Source organism: Molossus molossus, unplaced genomic scaffold, assembly GCF_014108415.1.
Source record: "Molossus molossus isolate mMolMol1 unplaced genomic scaffold, mMolMol1.p scaffold_m16_p_7, whole genome shotgun sequence".
Taxonomy (NCBI): domain Eukaryota; kingdom Metazoa; phylum Chordata; class Mammalia; order Chiroptera; family Molossidae; genus Molossus; species Molossus molossus.
The window spans coordinates 107,107,948-107,135,494 of NW_023425401.1; the positions used below are offsets into that span (position 1 = coordinate 107,107,948).

A 27,547-nucleotide genomic window follows, 5' to 3' on the forward strand; every position below is an offset into this window, starting at 1 on the left:
GAGTTGGGATTCTAACGAGATAGTGTTCCTGCCTGGGTACGGGGAAAACAGTCATCAGTGTTTACTGAGGGCTGGGAGAGGCAGGTGAATTACCTGGTGGACCGCTGAAGTCAGCATCTGCAAGTGATGAATGAGTAGGACAAGTCAGTGTTCTAGGAAGGAGCTTGACACCACCACTGGTGAAATCTGAAGCAGCAAAAAGCAAAGAAACCTGATGTAGGCCAAGATGATTAACCAACAAGGTGTGCCTGGCTCCTAGCAGTGGTGTTATTAAAGGATCCACTAATTTTGTAATTAAAACACACATCTAAGTATGGATTGCTCAAAATCTGCCTGCCAAATAAGGCTGTTCCAGATGGACAAGGTAAAAGGAGATTGTATAATAATGATAACAATACTCGGTGTTTGACCAGCACCAACTGGAATATTATTTCTTATCCCCAAGTAAGTTAAAACAGGATGAGCCCAGCCCTGGCCAGGTGGCTCAGTTGGTTGGAGTGTTGTTCTGTGCACCAAAAAGTTGCAGGTTCAATTCCCAGCCAAGGCATATACCTAGGTTTTGGGTTCGATCCCCTGGTCGGGGCATGTATGGGAGGTAACCATTCGATGTCTCTCTCTCTCTCTCTCTCTCTCTCTCTCTCACTCACTCAAGTCAATAAAAATATATCCTCAGGTAAGGATTTAAAAACAAAAACAAAAACAGGATGAACTCAACATCCCGAGGTCAGAGAGCCGAGACAGTGGCGGGGAGTCTGCCCCTGTGGCACCCAGGGGCTCTCTCTGCCGAAGGTGCCTTAAGCTCTTTCCTTCTTATTTTTGAAACCATAGAAGTAAGCCTTTTTTCTTCTTGCCTATAATTTATGGTTATAACTAGCAGCCTACATTTTGGTAATTCTTGAGTGAAAAAAAAACCACAACAAACCAAAGTTGGGAAGGTTAACTGAAGACACAAACTATACGCATGGAAGTCGCTGCACATAGATTAGAGAAGTCCGGTGTATCCCCTTTTCGTGAAAAGCCTTCTGAATCACGTATTTTTTGTTTCCATACGCTTCTGTCTCCTCCTCAAATCTGACCTATTTATACCAGGGATCTTCTACTGGGCTGCTTGAGAAACTCCTCTTTTCCTTCTAGCAATTAATTTATATTCCCTGTACAGCCCTTCTCTCTGCTGCCTACCTTCAAATTTTGTCTCTTCTTATCCCTAGAATGTGCTGATGCAAAAATATCTATTTCTCTTTCTAAATGGTCATGCTTTCTTTTGATCTATTTTACTCTCTAGTCCAAGGATAGTAGCTATTTCCTGGCCAAGTCAGAGAGGTGCCTCTTGTGTGCCCCTTTGAAATGAGCTGGTGTGGTCATTTAACAGATCACACATGACGTCAGTGTACAAGGTGGTTTGCACTTTAAACCTGGGGATCTGTGACCTAGACCTTGTCCACCTTCTCAGAGGGTCACCGTATCTACAGATGGCATTAGTAGTAATGTGTCCTACAATTTCCCAATAAAAAAATTTTTTAAAGACAACAACAAAATATTAAATAAAGGGATAACATTTCTATCAGGTAATATTAGTGTATTTACTTTCATATGCACTTGCTATAACTAGCTTGCACTGATTAATTATTCCCAGTGGGTTATTCTCATTGGTAATTCTGTCACAGGAAATTCACAATATTGTGAATTTTGGTCATTGGCATTATAATTTTTATTTCAGAATCTCAGTAATGGAATATTTATCATCTACTTATAATTAAAATGCATGACTCCCTTAAGAATTCTAATAATTATTTAAATGAATCTGGACTTAATTAAATGAATTATATTAGGAGATTAAAATGATTCAAAGTGGTGTAAACTTTATTCTTATAAAGAACTGGAGCAATGGAATACCAGGAAGGAAAAAATAGGGCAAGGGAACAGGAATGTAGTAAAAAGAAATAGAAACTTAATAGACAGAGCCCTGCTGTGCTGTGGTGGGGGAATAGTGCATTAATTTAATTATTCAGTTAGGGAAAAAATAAACAAGACAAGAACAGCCTAGTAAGCCATATGCTCCTTGAAGATTGGAGTGAGCACTGATTTATTTTTGCATTCCCCACCAGACCGATGGTGGGGCCTGGAACCTCATTGACTTTCCATTACTATTTGTTGAACGAATAAGGAAGAAATTTCTGGCTGAAAGTTTCAACAAGTAAATTCAGGAGTCCTTTTTCAAGTCAGCTTGTAGATACAATGTTTAAAGAAACGCGTCTGGGACCTAGTTAGAATGTGTGTACTTACTTGGGTTATGATGCTAGTGTCCATGCTGTGGGCATGAAGGTCGAAGCTACTGAAGCTGTGCAGGAGGGGGCCAAGCTCAGAGGAAGAGCTGGGGACCAGGCTGTCCCTCTCTGTTTTGCATTCTTTCTTGCTGTTGACAGAAATCACCCCTCATTGCTTGGGAGGAATCATGAGCCTACAGCAGAATTAACCTTCTTTACATATGTTGCATTTTTGTTCTAATCATACTAAATATTAAAAAGAAAATGGTTAGAGCAGTTTGTTGGACGGTGCCGTAAAGGGAAGTAATAATGATGATGTTAATAATAGTTGAATTACATTGAACACAGTTGAGCATTGGCGATTTCATGTGGTTGGACCTAGTATTTATTGGATGCTTACTTTGTGATAGACACACTGCTCAGTAATGCACAGTCCCCTAGCTCATTTATTTTATTTATTTACTTTTTTTTATCCTCATCCAAAGACATTTTTTCATTTTTTTGTTCAGATAGATTGCGAGGGAGAGAGAGGAAGAGAGAGAGAAACATCGATGTGAAAGGGACACATCGAGTGGCTGCCACCCGCATGACCCAACCAGGGCCGGGGACAAACTGCAACCGAGGTACATGCCCTTAGCGGGAACCGAACCCGGGTCTCTCGGGACCGCAGGCCGATGCTCTAACCGCTGAGCCAAACCGCCCAGGACTCCACCAGCTCATTTAAATGTCACCCCGAAATATTAACAGATGAGGAAATTGAGACTTAGGTAGGTAACTCACCCAATGTGGCAGAAAGACATGGAAACTTAACAGAATTTGACCCCAGACCCTCTTTTCTTAACCAGAATACCACCTTGCCCAGGAAAACTATGGATATTGTAATGATGTTATCAAACCTTGCCTCTGATCGCTTAATTATGTCAACAAAATTCAGACATTTTGGTGGGGGCAGGAGGGTTCAGTAAAACCTCAATGTAACAGACTAATTCGGCGAGGGGGTGTCCATTAAAGCAAAAGTCCGTTCTACAATTCAGGAGTTTTCCCGAATGTGTGTGTTAAAAAAATTGACAAATTAGTTCACCTGTTTTTACTTATGCAGACACATTTGTGTAATTAAAATTAACTGTGTATGAAAAGTTTATTTTCACAGAAAAGTTTTCTATATGTATTACAGTAATTTTACATTTGCACTGACTAGGTCTAGTAAATGCATTCAGTAGTTCTGCAAGTGAATAAATGCACATGGCTGGGGCGTGGCTTCACGCACATAGGAACATCCCCCAACACGCATTCAAACTGCTGCGGAAAGTCCCTCCACGCCCCCGACAGCAGAACCAATCACCACGAGCGATGTGGTGATCACTGCTAACTCATTCGCTGAGCATTGTTTACGAGCGGTAAGGGATGGATTTAAATATGTAGACTATAGTTGTAGATATGTAATATTTATTTATGTCTGCAAAATTATTCATATTTTTTCCACATATGGCCTATTCGCTAAAATGTGTTAAAATACCAGTGAATTAATAACAAAACAAAAAACCCTTTTAATTAAAAGCAAATCTTGATTTAAAGCATTTTAAAATTAATTTGGTGTTATTTTTCACATATGTCACATGGACCGGAAATTTTGCCCATTGAATGGAGATCTGCAAAATTGAGGGTTTACTGTAATCCACAATGCAAATTGCTTTAGAAAGATGAAATTTACTTACAATACACAAATGATTGCCACTGCAATGTCAAGGTCAAATCCTGTGGCTATAGCCCTGACCAGGCAGCTCAAAAGCATTGTCCCAGTACACCGAGGTTGTGGGTTCAATCCCTGGTCAGGGCACATACAAGAAACAACCAATGAATGCATAAATAAGTGTAACAGCACATCAGTGTTTTCTCTCCCTCTCTCTCTCTCAAATCAACAAATAAAATTTAAAAAAAGAAAACTCCAAGTGATTTTTTTTAAAGTCCTGTGACTACAACAATGAGTAAGACATAACCTTTATTCAAGGAGATCGCATTGAAGTAAGGAAGACAGGGAATTATAGAACCTACCGTATTATTAAAGTTGGTAGGACTGTACTAGGGAGACAAAGAGATAAATACGCAGCACCAGGCAAGTCTTAGAAAAGCCTTAATCTATGTCAGCCATGACTGTCCATATAAATACATTGCTCTGAGGGTCCAGAGGAAAAGTGATTGATTTTGGAGGTGCAGGGTTAGTTTCACAGAAGAGAGGGCAACTGGGCAAGGCCTTAAGATAAGTGGGTTTCAAAAGGCAGGAAAAATAGCAAGAACATTCCAGAAAAAGGAACAACATGCATAAAGAAAAGTAAACAAAGTAAAATAATAAATGGTTCGGCCTGGCTCGTGTGGCTCAGTGGTTGAGCGTTGACCCACGCACCAAGAGGAGGCCGGTTCAATTCTTGGTCAGGGCACATACCCAGGTTATGAGCCAAATCCCTGGTGAGGGGCATGCAGAAGGCAGCCAATCAACGTTCTCTCTCATCGATGTTTCTCTCTCTCTCTCCCTCCCTCCCACTCTATCTGAACAAAATATCAAAGGATGTCCTCGGGTGAGGATAAAAAAATAAATAAATAAACTTTTAAAATAAATAAATGGTTCGTGTGGCAAGAAGGCAAGAAGTGGACACTGCATTCTATTCCACACACCTGGAATGAGCACATGGAACATTGGAAGGGTAGCTTGGGTTTACATTGTAAAGGGACTGGCCCTGGGAACTTCAACTTTGTCCCAGAAAGCAATGATAAGCCACCAATGCATCTTCCTTCTTGAGCTTTATTTTCATAGAACAGCAAAAACAAAAAGTGTGAGGTGAAGCATACAAATCACAGATGGACAGCTCAGTCATTGCTATACAGTTATGCCCATGAAATCATTCGGCAGATCAAGATGCAGGATATGGCCTGGCTGGTGTCACTCCATGGTTGAGCGTTGACTAAGAGATCACTGGTTCGATTCCCAGTCAGGGCACATGCCCAGGTTGTGGGCCTGATCCCTAGTGGGGGGCGTGCAGGAGGCCCCTCTCATCAGTGTTTCTCTCTCCCTCTCCCTCTAAAATAATACAGAAAAAAAATTGTTTAAATGATGGAGGATGTGATCAACTTTCTAACCCCTATACCCCCTCTTAGACAATCTCCCCAAAGGTAACCACTGTTCTGACTTCTATTACCTTAGATCCATTTTGCCTGTTCTTGAACATCGTACAAGTGGGCTCATTCAGCAGGAACTCTTTTGTGTCAGGTATTTTCCTCAATGCTGTGTTTTTGAGATTCACTGTTTTCATATGTAGCTACGGCTCATTTCACTTCATTGCTGGATGTTATTCCATTATGTGAATATGCCACCATGTATTTATCATTCCTCTGCTGATGGACATCTGGGTGGAGTAACTTCTCATTTTTTTCCCCAAAGGAAAGAGCAACTCATTTGATGGACTTTATTACAGAAGTCCCACAGCTGTTGTGCACTAGTTGTATGTTAAGACAGATACACTGTCTTTGTGTGATGGTAACAATATGCAGCTACAGATGTAGTAATGTGAATAGACAACACTCACTAGAGTTCTCACTTTTCTGTCTTTTAATCTCACCTATTAAGTCCTTTTTAAAATCATTTGCCATTAAAACTGTCTTTGAGAAGCCATAAAGTGCCCAAAATATGTTTCACAGACTAGCACAATGCAGAACATTATTTCACCAGGTGTTAATATATGTCCTGGGGGTGAGGGGAGAGTCCCTTTTGCAGGATGCTGGGTTAAACAGTGTTAAAGATGAATTCTCATAGTTTTTATTCTACTCAGCAGTACCTTGAGGGTCCAGGAGTGAAATATAGAATATATAGAGCAAGTTCCCACATTTGGGAACCACATATGTTCCTTTCCCCTCAGAAAACTTATTGCCATCTCCCAGAAGTTATGTTTCCCAAAACCCAACCTAAAAATGTATCGAATTATATGGACTTAATTGTGAATTATGTCCTTCTCCCAAGTTCATGGTGAAGCTTCGACCCACAGTGTCACTGTATTTGGAGAGAGGGTCATTACGAAGGTCATTAGGACTAACGAAGGTCATAAGGGTGGAGTCCTAGTCCAGCGAGTTTCCTTATAAGGAGAGGGAAGGACCCCAGGGAGCATTTGGAGGAGAAGGAGACCGGCCAGGGGAGGGCATGGGGGAAGGTGTCTGTCTGCAGCCAAGGAGACAATGCCTGACTGGTGCCTCCTTCTTGCATTTCCAGCCTTCAGAACCGTGAAATAATAAAGTCCTGTTGTTTAAGCCACGCAGTCCATACTATCTTGTTATGGCAGCCCAAGCAGAGTCATAAATAATGCAACAGCCTCTCGGTGATGTTAGACTCAGTCATCCCATTGTGTGCACCTCCAGGAAATAAAATGACCAAATCCTCCCAGGCTCCTTTGCATCACTTTCCATTTCCGCTCTCAGGTCCGTTGCAACCTCGACGCTGCCCAATCAGAAGAGCGTAGCAATTAATTTCCCCTTCTTGGTTCTCACAAGAGCCCGACGAGTCCACAACAAGGCCCTCATCTGCTTTATTCTCTCCATAAAACTGCCACTAAATTAAGTTTTGCGCTGGTCAAGATTCGCACAGCCCCATACGTTCAGGCCACTCACTTTTTTCTTGCCTGGTATTTGCTGTCCCTCAATTAACAGGGATGGATTTTTGTTGCCTTTCTTCTGAGGGGAGAATTTATGTACCTTTTAATTGGCGTAAGTTGGACTGCCTCCTACATGGTTCACCCTCCAAATGACAGAGTGAGCGTGCCAATAAAGATGACCTTGTTTATTAAAATCTAATTAACTGAAGTTCCAGGATGTCCCTGGAGAGGGTTACTGAATTTCTGTTTTTCTCCAAGCATCGAAAACCCAGCTGGCTAGAGTGAACCACGAAGCTTGAACCTCACAGTGAAATTATCTTTTCCATCCTTTTCGCCTAGAACGCAAGTCCCAGAATCTTTTCCCAAAATGTGTTGGCTGTCAGATTGCAGAAAGACCAGGTGTGATCGCGCTTGATTAGCTGTGATTTGAAGAGACCCTGGTCCTCTTTGTTCACTGGGTGGGAAACAAGAGGATGCTGAACTTGCTATGTAGATTCCCCAGCAAGGGTCAGAAAGTCCTAATTGCCTGCCACTTTCAGTCATAATCTGGACAAAGTCATACGCCATCTATATGCAATCTGTATACACAAGGCGTTCGCGGGTTTTGCCTCCAAACTTGGAATAATGTTGGCAAGTCGACTGCCAACGTATGTGATAGAACATGACTGACTGGTTCGGCTGGTTGTCCACAGCGAAGCCTCCTAATTCTGCAAACTCCTGCAGCTTCCGTCCTGCGGTCTCTTCCCTCTCCGTTCTCATTCTGACTCCAAACAAGATGCCAGGGTTGGTCTCTACGCCCTCATTTCCCATTTGATTATCGATGACTACTGAAATTGTCCTTCGTTACGTCAGTGGGAGTCTTTGGGGTATGTTCACCAATGGTCTTGTTCCCATACCTGAGGTTACACGTTCCTTTTCATACTAGAGATTTTTGAAATCCTGGCTATAATTGAGCACTTTTCTCTCTCTCCCTCCCCCTCCCCCTCCCCTCCCCCTCCCTCTTCCCTCCCCCTCCCCTCCCCCTCCCTCTGCCCTCCCCCTCCCCTCCCCCTCCCTCCCCCCTCCCCCTCCCCTCCCCCTCCCCCTCCTCCTCCCCCTCTCCCTCTCCCTCTCCCTGAAGCTTTCTGTTATGCCCTGGGCTTGTAGTATATGTAATTCTTTTGGCTTGCCTCTCAAATTTTAGATCATTTGTTGTCCATTTCCTGGGGTCATCCTTCTTCCTTCAGGGGTGAGACCGATAGTAATCAGGAGCCTCTTCTCATGACTGCCTTCTGACTCATATGAGTCCCAGCCCAGTTACTGAGAGATGTTGGGGGGTATTACTTCTATTTAGAGCGTTAAAATCCCGCCGCACCTTTGAGATATTAATAAAATAAAAACAAATATTGATCATCTTAAGGGACCTGCGGAGTTGTTCAGAGACGGGCAGAGGAAACCACTTCCACCTTCCAACAAGTGCTTTGTGTCCGAGGGGAGCGAAACGCCCTGCCGAGGTAGAGTGGGAATGACAAAGTGTGTCCAGGGCGCTGGGATGTTGTCAGAGAAAGGGCTGTGGCGGTCGTCGATATGAGAATAATTTCTATGGATCTGGGTGTCCTGAGGGGGCCTTAGCAATGGCAATGGGAACACAAAGCAATGCTTTGAAGCTCAAAGAAAAACGCTTGTATCGTTGAAAAATAGCATCTTTTAGGGTGGTCAGATCTATAAAATAGAAAGTCAAGGCCTGTCGAACTTCCTTCTGAAGCCAAATTCATCAGAACTAATGCTCTTGCAGGTGGACCAGTCTATCTAAGGAAAAATTTAGAAGGTAGCAGATCCCATTATTGTCTTCCAATGATTGTGGACATCTGTGGGGACGGTGAAGAAATGCTTGACGCAGAGGCTGAATTAGATAAAAATTTGGTGTCATGAAAATTGTCCAGATTTAGAATGGTTTTCATATCCGAGGAAGGGATGATACTTTAGGTTTCTTCCTTTGTCTTGGATTTTCAGCGCCGGCTCCAAGGCTGTGAACTAGACTAGGGGATCAAGCACCCCCACATGCTAAAGCTGAGTCGCATAATTATCTACCTCAGGTGACAAAGGAGCCTAGAAATTCCTGGAGAAGCCTAAGATGTCAACAGGGAAGACTTTGTTGCAGAGTCGTCTGCATGTTCTATCTGTGCCCAACCATTATGGGAGCGGGAAGGGAGAGTTTGAAGAGAGTGAGAGTTTAACCCATGATTTCTGCAGTTAGCACAGAGATACACCTTTTAGACTTCAGGGAGCCAAGCACGCCTGTGGACCAGGCGTAGAACATGTGGAATCAAGCTAACCATGAGCAGTCTTGGAAGGAACCCACCCAAGGGCCATTGAGCCCGGAGCGAGACCAGAGGTGAGCCATGCCAAGCAGAGGGGAGTCATGAGAAAGCACACGTGTGTGGCGTTCTAACATCGGCATTTGTCTGCTGGTTAGAAATAAAGCTTCAGGAACACAGAGTGCTCCCACATCAACCGCACTGTTTGTTCTCTGAGGTATATGGGGCCAGCATACGTGAAGGTTTTCCCATTGACTACTTTGAGATGCCAGGGAGCTGGCCGTTAATTGCTAGAGATGGAAGTACATGGAAATGGCAAGAAGGCTACACAGTAAGTTCTCCCTCTCTGCTAACCACATAATGCATGAGGCACAATTTTCAGAAACACAAGGAAACCTGGCTTGGGGGAAATGTAAATGTAGATAGACAAAGTAAATTGGAAACAGTTTACGCTAGTCTCGATCCAGTGAGACAACTTCCCTATATTATAAGAAAATAGATTTTCATGTCAGGCAAAGGGAAACACTTGAAATTGTGTTGGCAGAATTTGAGAACTGTAAACATGCATTTTTAAAATTCTAGAGTAGTGGAGATTGGTCTGCTTTTCCTAGTTCAGCTACTAATTAGTTGAACACCCTAGATCAGGCTTCGTTTTATTCCAAATCTTTACCTCATCTGAAAAGTCAGGTGGTAACGGGATAATCTCTCAAAACGTATGCTGGATACTGTGTTAATAGCTTTGGAGAAATTACATAGAACCGCCAAGTCCTATCCTCAAAGGCTTACCAATGACCCCACTCCATGAAAAATAGACCTAACATTTCTTTTTAATTGATGAGAGAGAGAGAGAGAGAGAGAGAGAGAGAGAGAGAGAGAGAGAGAGAGAGAAAGGAAGGGAGGGAGGGAGGGAAGGAAAGAAAGCAAGAATTAAAGAATTATGGGGATGGAAAAAGATATTTTCCTCTACCCAGCTTAAGTTCTCCAACTGAGGTCCTCTAAATAAGACTGCCCAAAGACAGGCTAGAAACAGAAAAATTAACAGGTTTATTAACAAGGACATCATGCATGTACAGTAGGGAGCACCCAGTGATGAAGAGATGGTTAGAACTTGAGCTTACATACAATCTAAGCCAAAAGACAAGGGGTCTGGGGCTGCTGGGGGTTGGGGGGCCAGCACGTTATGAGAAGGTAACCAGGAAAAGCTTAGCAAACAGGCATTATTTAGTAAGATTAGTCATGCAGGGTTAAGTCAGTGGCTTCTGCATTGGTGGAGTTGTTCGGGGTCCTCTTGATGGAACAGGAGAGGGAGACATCTCTACCGATGGAATGCCCTTTCCAAAATGAAAATAGGTGCCCTATGTTTAGAGCTTTTTGTGTGTCTGCTGATCTCAGTGACCTTTAGCTCAAAATAATTGATATACCAAAGAGGCGTATTTTGAGTTGCGTATTTCCATGCCCTTCAGTACCAAAACACACCATAATTTATCTGTGTCAAGAAACAATGGCCCAGGATAAACTTAGCAACGTACTTTGGCACAGCCATAGAGTTGAGTTAGGACTCCAATCTTTAAGATCTAATTCTGGTGCCCTTTCCACTGTAGTAATTACATTAATTATTTATGAGGCTTCTAATTGAAGACTACTTTCTAAACAAAATATAGAACTCCAGTTACAGAAAGGGAATAATAAAAGGGTTTCGGGAGCCTTCAAGGAGCTCCAATTACAAGAAGGGTGTTCTGATCCATCTCTCTCCACCGACTCAGCACATGCTGATTACTATTTTAGGATTGTGCCTAGTTAACGTCTATGTATATTCATGTATTTATTCAGTCATGAAGCATATAGAGTAAGCCATTTTTAGATGCCTAGTATTCTTTGGTTTATAAAACTGCATGAGACAATATATTTGACTCTAGGGAACTTGCATTCCAGAAGGAAAAATCAAAGAGGAACACTTTGCATAGACTCCTGAAATGGTTACAAGGGTTTTCTAAGAGATTTTAAAATGAACAGATAATTATCTTGCATTTATAAAAGGCCTAAGCTATTCCCACTGAAAAGGAGTAATTGAATCTGTAATTACTTCCATTTCATAGGGGACGTACACATGGATTCTAAAGATCTAATTGTAATGGTTGTTTTCTTAATTACTCCAATTGCTTTGGAGAGAACACTACCTTACACGCGTTGCGGAAAGCTCAGTAGTCAATGGTGACTGAGGACCCCATTAGAAGCATGTTTAAAGTTCTACTTTACTGGGTGTTAGACAGCGTTGTGGTTTATTTTAGCTTCTGATGGTCCAGCCATGCTGAGGTGGCCCCTGTGTGGGCTGTGAGCAAAGACACCGACTTCTGATCATGACTTTCGTGAATGAACGTGAGAAACTGGCACACCTGGTCCATGGTCATGGTCAGCTCCTTATCATTATCTCAGCAATGCCAAGAACATCCCTCCCTCTCCCTAATCCAGCCGCCACCATTCATAGAGGTCTGGTTTCCAAGAGTAGCCTTTTGTCTCACTAAGGCATTGCTTCTATTAAAAATTAATGGGGGGGCCCTGGCCGGTTTGGCTCAGCAGTTAGAGCATCAGCCAGCAGACCAGAGAGTTGGGTTTGGTTTTTGCTAAGGGCACGTACCTTGGTTGCAGTTTGTCCCTGGCCCTGTTTGGGGTCGTGTGGGTAGCAACCACTCGATGTGTCCCTTTTACATTGATGTTTCTCTCTCTCTCTCTTCCCTGCTCTCTCCTTCCTGCTCTATCTGAAGATAAATGCAAAAATGTCCTCAGGTGAAGATAAAAAAAAAATGAACAGGGGAGAAATGGTTTGTCCCATCATTCTCTGAAAGTGGGTTTTAATAAGGCAGGACAGAGGAAGGAAAGTGTAACTTCCTGTTGTGGGGAAAACAGTAGGGTACACCCCCAGGCAGAGAAGATGCTGAAGGGTGGAGTTGAGGACCAACAAAAGGCAAAAGACAAAGAATAAAAATACTCACTTCAAAACAATATTTTTTAACTAGAAGTGGCCTTGACTTGACTTTACAGACCTTTCTGTGGACATTAGGTATGAACTAGTCAACAATTTGGTATTATACCCTGAAGAAGTATCTCATTACTGGATAGAGTTTCTCACTTTGTGTAAAAGATGTGTTCCTGAATAGTTACTTGGGAATCAACATCTGTCAGGTTCAAGTGTATATTCCTATTTTCTTGTACCTCCAAAGTTATGAGGGTCAAATGAGATCACCCACAAGAAAGTTGGGTGAGTATTTTGAAATTCTGTACAACTGTAAGTTATGTACGTGCTGTTATATGTAATAGGGAAAGCAATAAGAAGGACGCAAAGGTCCTTTAAAATTATTTATTGCTAATGAATCTAACATTTTTAGTAAAAATTATTCTTAGAATAATTGTCTAAGAAAATTATTGTAGATGTTTATCTTTTGACCTACTTTTTCTACTTGCTGTGTCTGGGGATGGTATTAGGAGGCAGAGAGGATCCAGAGAAGAAATACAAAGTCTTATAGGTGATGTGAACATATTCTTTGAGCCAAAAATCACGCCAAATATTCCAAACATTTTAGAAACAGTCCTGGAGATGAAAGTTTGACACTAAAAGTATTGGCATTGTCAGAACATTATAGTTACAAATGGCGACAGTTGAACGGAATTTTACTGTTAGGCCCTGGCAAGCCAAGGATGTTTGATTTTTAAAGAATGGGTTAGTTGGAATTTTAAAGATAGTTTGGGAAGGTGACAGGTGTCGCGGGCTGGGGTAAAGGCACAGATTCTGAGTAAAGCATGAGGACGAGACTAGAACATGGGTGAAACTGGTGGAGTGTGCTGTGCCATTTTAAAATCTTGACTCATGTTCAACAATTTTCATAGAGGTCAAGGATGAGGAGAGCAAGGAATGGAGGTTGCCCTGGACAGGATGTTCTGAGATCCTACACAGGAAGCAAGATAGACGGAATATGTAAATATTGTAAAACTTTAACAGCTGGGTAAAGCCCCTAAAAAAAAGAGTCAGCGAAGATTTTGTAGTCCCAGGTTACAAGTCACAGAAGTGGAAGACTCTGAGACCAGAAAATACACTGTCGTTGGAGAACTGTATGGGTGGGATTGCTCCCTGGCTAGTGGGAATGGGGTGCCCGCGACACCTTGAGGAAAATAATTTCTAAGACTCGCAGGGGAGAATGAGTGATTTTTATTTGTGTCGAGTCATATCCCTCAGTTTGCAAAGTCCCTTTCCCTCAGGCCAGTCCTGGAAGAGGGGCAGCCAGGAAGTCAGTAGAGCTGGAGGCAGGACCAGTGTCCAGAGTGTCCGATTCGTGATGCAAACTGGGGGTCAGGCGTGACCAACCAGAGGGAACTCTCTGTTCAGGAGTCCAGAATCTCAGACTGCACACCTTCGCAGTGGCCATCACCTGTTTCCAGGTGTGGCTGACAAGCAAGCAACTTCCCATTTCACCCAGACCTTACTGGGCATGCGTCTAAACGCACCCCACCCCGCCCTGGCCAGTTGGCTCACTGGTTAGAGCACCGGCCTGCGGTCCAGAGAACCCCAGGTTCGGTTCCCGCTAAGGGCACGTACCTTGGTTGCAGTTTGTCCCCGACCCTAGTTGGGTCGTGTGGGTGGCAGCCACTCGATGTGTCCCTTTCACGTCCATGTTTCTCTGTCTCCCTTTCTCTCTCTCCCTCCCACTTTATCTGAACAAAAAATGGAAAAATGTTCTCGGGTGAGGACAAAATAAATAAATAAATAAACTCTCTCCCCCAATCTACAGGGAATAGAAGTGCAGCTTCCTGGCAAAGCGGTGTAAGTGACATGCCTATATTATCTGGTCTCCCCTTTGCTCCGCTCCTGTGAATTAATTAATAACGGTATCAATTATAATGGTATCAATATTATAATGGTATCAATACTGCTCCCTAAATCCAGTGAGATGTGTGGTTAGAAAATCTTTCCCTACTGCCGACTGGTATTCACAACCATCTCCAGTCCTTTTTCAAAATTACTTCGCTAAAAAAAAAAAAAGTACTTGAATGAAGTATCATTTACATGCCATAACATCCACCTGTTTTAAGTATACAATTCAAGGATTGTTAGTAAATTCACCCAGCTGTGCCTCAAACCACGACCCCTGGAAGACTTGTTTCCTGTTCATCTCTGTTCCCAGCCCCAGGCCACCACTTCCTGTCCACTTGCCTCTGTGGACTGGCCTTTTCTGCACATGTCACAGCAACAGGATTCTAGAAGACAGGGTCTTCCATGCCAGGCTCTTTTCACTGGGCGTAATGTTTTCGGGGTTCAATCACTTTGCATTTTGTACCCAGATTTTGTCTCTTTCGTTGCTGAAGAATGTCTTTTGTATGATATGCTACCCTTTGTTTATCCAGTCACTGGCTGGAGGACACTGGGGTTGTGTCCACTCTGGGGCTATTAGTCATCAAGCTGCTATGAACACCAGCTACAAGTCTTTGCATGGACGATGCTTTCATTTCTCCTGAGTAGATGTCCAGGAATAGAATTAGTGGGTCATAGGATAAATCTGTGTTTAACTTTTAAGAAACCACCAAACTGTTTTTAAAAGTGACTACATATACTGCCCGGCCGGTGTGGCTCAGTGGTTCAGCGTGGACCCTGCACCAAGAGGTCGCCGGTTCGATTCCCGGTCAGGGCACATGCCCAGGTTGTGGGCCCGATCCCCAGTGGGGGGCATGCAGGAGGCAGCCAATATTGTTCTCTCTCATCAATGTTTCCATCTCTCTCTCCCTTTCCCTTCCTCTCTCTCTAAAAATCAATAAAGAAAAAGAAAAATTTTTAAGTGACTATATCACTTTACAGCCTCACTAGCAATATATATGATTCCAGTTTCCCCAAATCCTTGTCAATACGTATACATTTCTGTTGTTTTTATTATAACTACTTCTGTTATTTTCTGTCTTTTATTATAGCTACTATGGTGAGAGTAAAGCACCATCACAGTATAGTTTTATTGCATTTCTCTGATGACTAATAATATTAAACATCTTCCCATGTGTTTATTTCCCACTTCTGTATCTCTTTCTTATGCCCCTACAGCTAAAACTTTGACCTCCTGGATTCTTCCAGAAATGTCTAGCTCTGGTGATGCTGTGATGGAAATGCATGAAAACGTGCTGACTGTGTGTGCGTGCGTGTGTGTGTGTGTGTGTGTGTATTTTACGTAACCAAGCACTTCTAAACCCATACAAAGGAGAAGTCGCCTTCTCGGCTGGAATTATAGGAGACTCATAGGCTGCCCCCCTTCATAACATCTGGTAAAAGCAGGCTTACAATTGCAGAAGCCAATTGGGATGATTTTTTCCTTCGTTTTTTTTTTTTTTTTTTTTCTTTTCCACTGAGCTAAGGGCAAGACTCAGCGGCCTAGAGGCTTGTTCATTTCTCAGCAGGAAAAGAATAGAAGGCAGGGGAGGAACAGAAACGCAACACAGTTCCTCAGGAAAGTGCGGCGGAAGCCAGGTTAGAGCAACAAAATCCACAGCCACATAACAACGCTGATGGGACGATTATGCAGGAGTCGGAGTTCAGGGCCTCTTTGAAGTGAACGATAGAATCTTTCTAAGGTACAGACCCACTAATAGAGGTAATTAGAGTATGCAAACACGACAAGTACTTACTGATTATTTCCCTCGATGAGATTGATCTCGGTTGGTAAAGATCATAACTGTCAAGGAAGGCGTGTTTTGCTTGCTAAGTAACGTTTGCACAGGTGCTAAGGTGGATGTCTTACAGGTGTGTTGAAGGGTCCCTCTCCAGGTATCCGTTTATTTACTTTTCACCCATGCATCATTTTTTTTAAGTGGGTGTGGGTCGTGCTGTGGCTCACATCAGAAACTTTGTACGCGTCCAACCACTTGATTGCCATCCGTGAATTTGTTTCTGCAGCCAATTTGTCTCCAGCACAGTCCACTCTACGTGGGTTGCACGCCCTGTTGTTTATGACTTTAAAATCTCTGGAGCCCTATTTAAACCTCTTATCAAAAATGATTGCGGAGGTAAATTTATCTTTTTTGTTTGTTTGTTTCTCAGCTGATAATTATTTTCCCTGTTTTCTTGGTTTCTAGGTAGTTAGAAATACCTAAGTGATATAACAACTACCTGAACAGCAACCTTCTATAAACACTAATATATTATTAAAATTCATGGTTAATTTGGAGACAAGGGTGATCTAGACCTTTTTTACTTAGTGTGTTAATGAAGAGATGTGTGTGAGCAAACACAGATATCTTTCAACTTTCTATTTACAAATAAATGACCTCGACATTTCAGGAAGATAAGTGTATCTAAAAAATATATATTTCACCTCATCTAGAAATGGAAATTAAAAAGACAAAGGCTTTTAACTGACATTGTAGTTTTTTGTGTTTTTTTCAGTTTTCCTCTGTTTTGTTTTTTCCCTTTTTCTTCTTTTTTTGGTGGAAAGTTCTAATTCGGGGTCCAGATCATCTAGATGTGAACCCACACTCTACATTTATGAGCTGGTGACCTTGGTCAAGATAAATATTCTGAGTCTCATCCTTCTCACCAAGAAAATGGAGATGGGGTGCCTATGAGAAAGATTTGATTTCAGCTCCGATGTTGTGTACAAGAAATACTCCAACATGCATGGGTTCTCAATGACCGATGTCCTATTACTCGTATAGTTTCATATGAATTAGAGTAGTGCTCTTTATATTTTTTGATCCTTATTCTATCCTTAAAACGTTTTCAAACACACACAAATAAGTATAAAAATATATATCAGTTCTAGTGAAGTAATATTTTATGTTCAATATAAAACAACATCTTTTAAAATAACAAAGCTGAGATCAATATTTTCTCTAAAATATTAATAGACATCATGCATTTTTTAGTTAATAGACATTATGCATTTTTTAGTAACTGCAAGTGATTGAATGCACATTATTTTATATAATCTTGGATTACTTATTTGAATATCTGCCTCTGTTTTGTTCATTTTGATACTTTATTTGCTATCAGAGTTAACATTCAAAAATGTTAACTAAAGGCACATATATCACACTAAATAAAAGTACATTATTGAATCCACCTAATGAATGATGCTGTTAATTTTTCAGTTTCATTGACCAATAGCACAAAGGTTTTGATAAATTGTACCTTGTAAATTTCTATCATTTCTGATAGTAATCAGTTTGGTTTGCAAAATAATTGAAGAGTGGGTCATTTCATTATTAAAAAACAAGTCCAAAACCCACTGGAACTCTACATTTATACAATGATTAGAAAGATTTAAAACTTACTTTTCCAAGTTATGGAATTGTATAGATATGCAAATTCTTATAAAATTGTGCATATATCAGTTTTGGCAATAAAATTGCATTATGATTGCCTTGTGAATTGCATTATGAATATATAATTCCAACACTTGTTTTCAGAATGCTCTTACATTAGCACAAGTTTTGATAAAAAGTAATTACTTGCTCACTCATCATAAATGGACCGAGATCTGAATTCTCATATACCTGCTGGTGGAAATGTTATCTGATACAAGCTTTTGGGAAAGTTGAAAGTATCTACGAAAGCTCACCACCTGGATAAACGAAAGAATATATTCCAAAGCTAATGATATGACCCAGCATTTCTGCGTTGGGGTAAATGCTCAACGTAAATGAGCTCTTACAAGTAACACGTTAATAAGAATGTTTACAACAGCTGCGCCCACAATAGTCAAACACTGGAAACCAGCCCAAGGGACCACAGGGGGATGTCCATCCTCATGATTGTGTAGTATTACATTTTTATAAATATAGCACAATTTTCATTCAGAATATTTTTTAAATAAATAACATGGATAATCTCACATCCATGTTGACATATAAGGTCAGGTAAGTGTTGACATGTAAGGTCAGGTAAGGAGCCAGACACAGAAGGATGCGTACAGAACATCACAGAGATTGTCCCCTTCAACGATCTCTTATACAATGAGCCATCCCATCTTTTTTTTTTTTTTTTTAATTACAGTTTATATTCAATATCGTTCAGAATTGGTGTAGCCATATCATCTTCTGATTGCTGGAACAGTTAAAAGAAGAATAGGTATTGGTTGTCTCAAAGGTCCCACGCGGCTGCCTGCCGTAGAGCGCAAAGTCAATAGCAAAGTGAATTATTGCCCGGCCGGTGTGGCTCAGCGGTTGAGCGTCGACCCGTGCACCAAGAGGTCATGGGTTCAATTCCCAGTCAGGACACATGCCCAGGTTGTGGACCTGATCCCCAGTGGGGGACACGCAGGAGGTGGCCAATCGATATTCTTTCCCAGCGATGTTTCTATCTCTCTCTCTCCCTCTCCCTCTCCTCTTTCTGAAATCAATAAAGATAAAAAATATTTTTTTACGTGAATCATTGACGAGGTTCAAATTATTTCCCACTATGAGATTAGATAAATTGTGGTTTCAATGGCTTCTTTCCCTACCTCAGAGATACTCTCATGCCTCTAATGCCACTCATGACTGTGGAGATGAGTTGGGTGATAGTTATTACCAGGACAGTCAGTAGAATGTTTGTGAATACTAATCCCCAAGGAAAGAGATGGAGTGTGGCGGTGTAGAGCAGGGGTTGGCAACCTTTTTCTATAATGGTCCAGACAACAAACATTTTAGGCTTTGAGAGCTGCCTGATCTGAATCCCAAGTACTCAGCTCTGCGGTTGAAATGTGGAGGCATCACTGACAATATATGTTTTTTTTTTTTTAAGGGGCTGTAGTGTATGGAAACTTTATGTATGGACACTGACTTTGGATTTCATGCAGTTTTCACGTGACAAAGTGTTATTCTGCTTTCGATTTCTTTTTCAACCTTTTAAAATGGAAGAAGCATTCATAGCTCATGGGCCATAAGAGCAGAGGCCACTAGACCAATGGTTCTTGGGACCCTGGTTTGGACTCACGTTAATTCTCAGTGGTGATGGACTTACGGAGACTCTCAGCCTCTAGTTCCACAGCAGCGCACAGCGTCATTTCGGGCCAGTGGTCGGATTGCAGGATGTTGTGAAAGGGTGTTTTCGTTATTTTTGTTCCTTCCAGAAACATTAAACATGGTATTTAATGTCAAAGGCTTTGTTCCCTCTCTGACATGATTTTAACTGATGGAAGTTTAAATAAAAGAAGCTGGGTTTGCAAGAGATTCCACTGAGATATTTGAGTTCTGGTTGGTAGTAGCTACAATGTCAGTAAGAACCACAGTGCTTTTCTGAGTGGTCTTAGTTCTGCTTTGAAAAACAATTTCTTTAAATAATCTTTTAATTAATTTTTTTTTTTAGACAGAGGAAGGGAAAGAGAGAGGGAGGGGAACATCAATGTGAGAGAGAAACATCAATCGGTTGCCTCCCAGAGACTGAACCCACAACCTGGTATATGCCCTGACTGGGAATCGAACCCACCATCTCTTGGTTTATGAAACACTGCTCCAACCACACCAGCCAGGGCTGATAAACAATTTTTTTAAAATAGTCTTTGTTTTGAAAACTTGAAAGCAATGAAATACCTGAGGCACTGGAAATACACTTGTTTGAAGCTCAGTGGCCAAATTCTGTGACTCCTTCCTGGGTTTTTGTGGGTCCTGACATGTGAGGGAGCATGGGGTCTATGACATTCTAGAACAGCAGTTCTCAATCTGTGGGTCACGACCCCTTTGGGGGTCGAATGACCCTTTCACAGGGGTCACCTAGGATCATCGGAAAACACATATTTCCGAGGGTCTTAGGAACCGAGACACCGCTCCTCCATCCATCTCCAGGCGGGTCTGCCCATGTGCAGACACACCCACACACAACGCGAGGAGCTGTATTAAAGGGTTGCAGCACTAGGAAGGTTGAGAACCACTGTTCTAGAAGGTCAGAGGAATAACCGCTCCTAACAGCATAACACTTTACGAGCAGGCTTCCTGATTGGTTCCCCTCAATTCTCTGCACCATTCACCGAGAGATGTGAGTGATGGATCTTTAACCTAATCATTGAGCTCTCTCTCATTCTTCTACCCAAAATTAGTTTTCTGCGATCAACTGTAGGTACAGTTTCAAAACTGTTACTTCCATGCAGACGGAACAGTGCAAAAAAGCATGTAAGAAAGTACATTTGGGGAGTGACTATACTGATTTGTGCCGACCACCCATCCAGACTTAAATGAGGGGATCTCCCAACCTCAGCAGCACCAAAGAGGATGAGGGGGTGGGGATTTCCCATTAAGGTGAATGAAATCTGTGCTGTATATAATTTACCTTGGGCCCATGCCCAAGAACGTCTCCTGGGTGTCTGTGTTCCAACCCATAATTAGTACTTTGCAACTAGCTTTGTCCTCCTCCTTAATGTAGGATGGGTATGGGGTAGACTTAGGAGACCTGAAACAAGGTAAGTATACAGGGTGGAGCAAAAGTAGGTTTGCAGTTGTGAGTACGTGAAACAAGAGTTTATTCTTGTGGTATTATTTATTCATTATTGTATTACTTCCCATACAAACGACTGTAAATCACCTTTTGCCCCACCCTGTACAGTTAACAAGAGGAAAACCAAAGTGAGCTCCACTCCTCATTTTAGATGGAAATAGACTCTTCGTGAGTACCTGCCCTGTTTTGGAAACTTTCTGTAAATCCTTTCCGTTGTTAAAATAAACGGGAAGAGCCCTGGCCCATGGGGCTCAGTTGATCAGGCATCCTCCCGTGCACCAAGTAGTTGTCGGTTTGATTGCCGGTCAGGGCACATGCCTGGGTTTGGGGCTCGATCCCCAGTAGGGGGCGTGCAGGAGGCAGAGTTTGCTGTGGTCATGGATTCAAAAGTTCAACCAAGTCAACTTTATCTCTTATATAGTCATAATCTGATCAATGTTTCTCTCTCTCTCATGGATGTTTCTCTCTCTCTCTCCATCTCCCTTCCTCTCTCTCTATCTAAAATCAATTAAAAATATATTTAAAAAATAGATCAATAAACAGGAAAAGATGAAGGAACAAAAATGTGTCCCTTATGTAGCACAGCAGGAAAGAAAGTCTCAGAAGCAACTGCTTCAATGCAGTTAAAGAGGGTTTTGTTTTATACGTTGTGTAAGAGATGAGGTTGGCTTGGTTGAACTTTCGAATCCGTGACCACAGCAAGTTCTGCCTCTGTGGTCCCTGTTTTGTGTGTGTTCGTCAAGCAGCAAGGTCATCTACTCTCAACCCAAAACGGCACGCAGCATGTTGGTTGTGACTCTGGAAATCGGGGTGTCCCTTCTGTTTTCCAGAAGGTGGAGAGGTCACACTTGCTCCTGAGCAGTGCACTGTGACATCACCCCCCAACGGAGGGGAGGAAACAACTCTTCCCCGTGGCTCTACTTAGTGAACTTCTGAACGTTTATCCGAACGCGGTCCGTTATGAGACAACTTACACGATTATCAGAAAGGACATGTTTCTGACTCAGCCTCTCCCTGTCCCTTTCTCTCTCCCTGTGACTCAGGAGGAAGGACGCTGGCTTCCTGTCCTACAAAGATCACCTGCCGGTGAACCAGGTGGTGGTTGGAGATACTGGCCGGCCAGGCTCCGAAGCAAAGCTGAGCGTGGGCCCCCTTCGCTGCCAAGGAGACAGTAAGTGTGCTCAGCAGCTGTGGCTTTCACTTTCGCGGCAATTTTATCTGGTGTTTCCCAGCAAAGCAGCGGGGGGGCAGAAAACAGACTGTTCTTCTCTAACTCTTAAAAAATCATCCTACCACACAAACAGCCGCACGGAGAGAGCGAGGTAGACCTTAACCCATAGAGGGGAGGGCACCAATGAACTCTTCAGTCCGGGGAGCCTGGATCTGGGCACAAAGTGTAGATATCCATCTTCCTTGTATATTCATATGGAACAACTTGGACTCCCTGAGTGTCTGGTGATACATAAATAGCAATGCCGATAGCGTGACAGTGGCACTCAACAGCTGGGATTCCACCTCGTGCTGCTGTGAACGCCATTAGCATGGCGACGGATGGCGCCGTAAACTGGGTTGATGGGGATATAAATAGTAGCATGATGGTTTAATGCATCATTGTAAACTGGGATTATGGTCGTATAACGCTTGACATTATTGCTATCAAATTCCATCATCATCAGAGCTTGATGCCAAGTCCCTTGTAAGCCAAAGATCATTTCTGTCACTATGTCTTGCCTTCTGCACCCCAGAGAGGAACTGGGGGCTGCAGGCTGTGGAGGCTGGGAGTTAGAGTGATGATCCCGCCTAACGAGGGCACCGTTAGGATTTCATGTTGTTTGATACCCCCCAGTGCACTTTATGTGTCCTCGGAGGGACATGGTGACATATTGCTGCAGGGATTCTGCAGTGAGCATCTGGGGTGTCTTTTCCCCTCTTCTTGTCCGTCCCCTGGGAGTTCTGTGCATTCGTGATTGTGTGCTAGGCATCGGGAGACCTAGGTCTGCTCCCTGAATTACTGACTTGCCAGGACACCTCAGGCAAAACCCTCCATTTGCTGGCTCTGGTAATGAGAATACCACCCTCATCCCAGCTCCTCCTGGGGAGGCTGTAAAGATTTCAGTGCCGCATCTGGGTCCCCCCTAGCAAAGCATCGCGTGACACGGAATAGTATCACCATGTCCGTCAATCAAGGGAGAATCAGACCTCCTCAATGCCATCACCTATTGCGTCTGCTCAAAGAGGTGTCCTAAGGAAAGTAATGATTCATGTTCACTGTCTCCGGCCTAGTAAACCAAGACTGTCAGCAGTTAACCAGGTCGTGTTCCTGATACAAAAGAGAGGTGGGGTTGCTACTGATTTTTCTCTTCTTACGTGGAGAATATGAAAGAGCTACCTTTAAAACGGAGACTGGTCACAGAAGGTTCATCATGCGTTTGTTAAGCAATAATACGCCATGTGTCTAGTCAGGCTTAGTAGAATGGTGCAATAAGAAATTTAGTTTCAACTGTTTAAGAAAAAAAAATATGGACATGAAATAATCATACATACGCATTTCTATACAGAAGTTCTGAGAGACGGACTGTTGTTCCACTCTCGATCCTGACCCGCCTGGCTCAGTTGTTGGAGTGTCGTCCCATGTGCCAAAGGGTCACAGTTTGATTCCTGATCAGGGCACATGCCCAGGTGGTGGGTTTGATCTCTGGTCAGGGTGCCTGCGGCAGGCAACCGATCAATGTTTCTCTCTCACATCAATGTTTCTCTCTCGCCCTCTCCCTTCCTCTCTCTCTAAAGTCAATAAAAAAAATAATAATAATGATAAAGCCCTGGCCGGTTTGGCTCAGCGGTTAGAGCGTCGGCCTGCGGTCCAGAGAGACCCGGGTTCGGTTCCCGCTAAGGGCATGTGCCTCGGTTGCAGTTTGTCCCCGGCCCTGGTTGGTCGTGCGGGTGGCAACCACTCGATGTGTCCCTTTCACGTCGATGTTTCCCTCTCTCTCTCTCTCTCTTCCTCTCTCTCCCTCCCACTCTGTCTGTACAAAAAATAGAAAAATGTCCTCGGATGAGGACTAAAAAAATAATAATAATAATAATAATGATAAAATAAAAATTGAAAATAAAACAGGCAGGTTCTCGTGTGTTGTCTAATGAAAATCAGTTTCATGTCATAATTACTCATTAGTATATAAAGGTACAATAGTCCACACACCAGTTCTAGTTCTGAAGTTGGCTTTGAGTGAGAGAAAGGGTTTCCGTAAAGTAACTGATTAACTCCGTGTGGTTAAACAAATCCCACTTCCGCAAACTTTTGTTACATTCTTAAAGAGAAGATCTAGCTGCAGCGAACGGTACATGTGGGAGCATAGTAATGGATTATTAGCTCGTTTTCTCTTAATCAATTAAATCCATCCTCAAGAAAAATGTATCGTGTGTCTGCTGTTTTTCTAGCACTTTGCTAGGTATTCGAGGGACTAAGAAAAGGAAACTCACTGTATCTATGAGTCTGTTTCCATTTTGTTTGTTCCTTTCTTATGGTTCTTCAGATTCCACTTACAAGTGAGATCATGTTATTTGTCTTTCTCTGACTGACTTATTTCACTGAGCATGAAGAATACCCTCTAGGTCCATCCATGCTGTCAGGGGAGGGAGGTTGGGGGACCGAGTGAAAAGGGGGAAGGGACTGAGACGTGGAGATTAGTAGCTACGAAACAGTCATTGGGACGTACAGGACAGCAGGGGGAACACAGTCAACACTATTGTAATAACTACGTGTGGTGCCGGTTGGGTCCTGGCAACATCAGAGGGACCCCTTCGTAAAGTATATGGTTGTCTAACCACTGCGCTGTACACCTGGTAACATTACACCTCGTACCTGCACTGCCAGGTAGCAGTCGGCAGTTCTGTGCCCACCTGCACCTGAAGGATGCTCTAACACGGACACACCGATGACAACCGTTCCGCATCAGAGCCTCACCAGTATTTACACGTGCGTGATTTTCTGGGATACAGGGCTCCCCAATGAGGTGGATATTAAAGTCCAGTTTTTATCCTTTAAAAAGTGCTCTAGTGCACTTGTTGATGGAGATTAGCTTTCTGTCATTCACAGGCGTCTGTGCAAAGCTACCGTTTAAAAAAACCAAATCCGTTGTAGAAGCGTGTCTCTCTCTGTTTGGAGAGTTGAGTGAGGACAGCCCCCCAAAGCTATCTCTTGAATGAGGTCCCAGTTCCATCCCCCGGTCTTAGAGAATAAAGCCATTTTCGTGTGGGCTCCGACCAAGCGCTTCGGTGGTGCCGGCTGAGGTCATCGCGCCTGCCGACTTCCACTCTGATTCGTCCGAGCGCCCACACCCACGTCGTCAACGTGCTGGAGAAATCAGAGTTCCACTCGGTGTGCCGCATCCCCACGTAGCCCTGTCACGTGCTTTTCTCTTCTCTTCCCAAATACTCCCAAATGGAACGGAGCTGGAAGTCGACCGCTGATGGGTGGTTAACCGTGATTTAAAAAAGCAGTAGAATTACAGATCCCCCTTTAACCCCTGTCCACACCCGGGAAGAAACAGAGGACACACCACTGACAGGAGACACTGTTTGCCAGTTTCAATGCATAATCATTCTTGGAAGGGGCGGCTCAGCTTTTATGGAATTAGTTCAAAAAGGACATATTTGGGGCTTTGGAGGTAGAAGTCTTATTCAGACTATGCATGGTGAGTATGATTAATTAGAGAAATTAAGTATTGGCTAGATCATTGCTCTGTTCTTAGCCATAGGAGGTGAAGATTTTCCACACCCTACACACACACACATACACACACACACACACGGACTTGAACCATTCATTAGGAGCAAGTTTGCCTTTCCCATACACCTGGGTGGAAGTCATTCAGGACAGTGTGTTACTCGGGGACTTCTGAGTCCCTGCCAGCAGCCCGCCCTGGCTGTCCAGGTGGACAGTCGTGCTGGGGTTTCTGTGTCGATTCAGTCCCTGAGAGCTACAGAGGGGACTCCGAGAGGTGGGGGGGGAAAGGGAGGCAGACAACGTGTTCAGTGCAGGAGCCGGCAACAGAGGCAAAGCCGAGCGTAGAAGAAATCGAACCGGGGTGGTGTTTTATCTGACTTAAGGCGGGTCTCTGGGAACGTTGTCTCAGGTGCAGGGACAAGGGCCATGCTGCCTTGACTACCAGACTGTCCCGAACCAGGACCACAGCCAGCCAGTCCTGTATCCAAAAAGACCGGCACCAACTACTCTCCACTCCTCCACACAGAAGACGCTTCCAGGGGGCTGCAAATGAGGATCTTTCTCAGAGGAGGTGCTTAGGGGCACGCCCAGGCCACACTGTCTCCCCAAGAGCATCTGCAAGGGACACACTCGGTGCGGCGAGCGAGGACCCGACAAGGGTGGAGGGGCAGCCTCCCCCCTGGGCTGGGGAAGCAATTTCGATTGTGGAGAAGAAGCTGCTCCCTGGGCTCCCGAGAAGGGTAGAGAGTCGCCTCAGTCCCTTCTCTTTGCTGCGTCAGGTTTGGGAGAGAAGAGACCGGGAAGGGCCCGGCGCGCTCCGCACAGCCCGGTGCGGGGACATCTCCAACTCGAGTGCCCCGACGCGCACGTAGAACCGGGGTTGTCGTCAGTTTTGACAGGCGGTTTGCCCGTCAGTTTCAGACCTGGGGCCGGAAGGCGTGAGGTTCCGAGCCAGTCCCGGAGTGGACACAACCTCGTCATTCTCAGTAACCATTTCTTTCCCTTTTCCCGGTTCCTTCCCACAAAACGTAGCTGTGCCCGCTTGGCTCAAATAGAGCTAGAAGCAGGGACCGAGAATCACAAGGTCCTAACAGTGCAAGAGCCTTAGAGATTCCACAGTGCAGACCTCTGGCTTCACAGGCAGGGGTCTCGGGTCTGCAGGGGTCGAGTGACCAGCCAGGGTCTCCCAGGTGGTTTATGGCAGAGAGGGTTCTTCATATTCCCACGGCCGAGGTGAACGTTGAGACCCAAAGAGGGGGCTTTGCCCTGGAAGTCTGACCTGGGTCCTGTCAACAGCTGAGCAATGCAACACCGAGGTCTCAGTCGATCCCTGTGGGGAGAGCCACCATCTAGAAACACACAGAAACCTGACAGCCACAGGGGTGAGGGCCGATGGCAGAAAGGTGGCGACTTCTGTTGTGCTTTTTTTGTGTTTGTTTCTTACTTCGACTTAGAGACACTTTTATGGTCAGTGGTCTAAGACAGGGAAAAAGCTAGAATGATATGTAGAAACCATTAACCTCTATTTTTGTCGTGATGTCCCAGCCTCTGCTGCTGTTGCCGTGGGCTACGAAGGGCTGAAAGACTGGAGTAGCTCTGAGAAGCAGCAGCAGTAGTGAAATTTGCAGGATCAAAACCTGAGCTGATTCCCGTTAAAGGACGGAGCCCTCTGGGCATGTCTGGGGACAGCTGCAATCACAAAGGTAGCAGAGGTGACAGAAGGGGCCTTAGCTCTGGTCTCCCAGGTGACTTGAGACCATTAGGAGACATGGACAACTCCCAACATCACGTGGCCATGCAGCTCTAGCTGCAATCTCACTGTGGAAGTGGAAGTGAACTTCGTCACAGTTTAGTGGGGGAAAGGTCTTTCTCTCTTACCACAGATCGGGTGTTTGCGTGTGCATGAATGATGGTCTCACCCCGTCCCGTCCCACAGAGGACATCCGTCTGGCTGAGTTAGCCCTGCTCCCTCATTGTCCCCTCTCTGCACTTAGCCTCTGCCGGAGCGACAGGATCCCAGATGCAGGGGGGACTTGGTTCTGTACATTGAATCGCCCTGGTTGGGTCCCTCGCTGAACTTTCCGATCGATCGCTCCCTGCAGACAAGAGCTGGGCCCGTTCTGTTGGTTCTCGGGGAACCAGCACTTGGGATCGAGAGAAATCCTAGGTGAAACAGATTCGGACCACTG

General features: G+C 43.9%; 1 protein-coding gene across 1 annotated transcript in view; it reads left to right on the plus strand.

Moving 5' to 3' along the window:
• The window catches only part of CNTNAP2 (contactin associated protein 2), a 1,693,809-nt gene that overhangs the window by 1,391,778 nt on the left and 274,484 nt on the right, over positions 1-27,547 (plus strand). Inside the window, exon 15 of the mRNA XM_036246733.1 lies at positions 21,676-21,803. Coding sequence (XP_036102626.1) covers positions 21,676-21,803 — 128 coding nt within the window. The remainder of the gene's footprint in view (positions 1-21,675; positions 21,804-27,547) is intronic.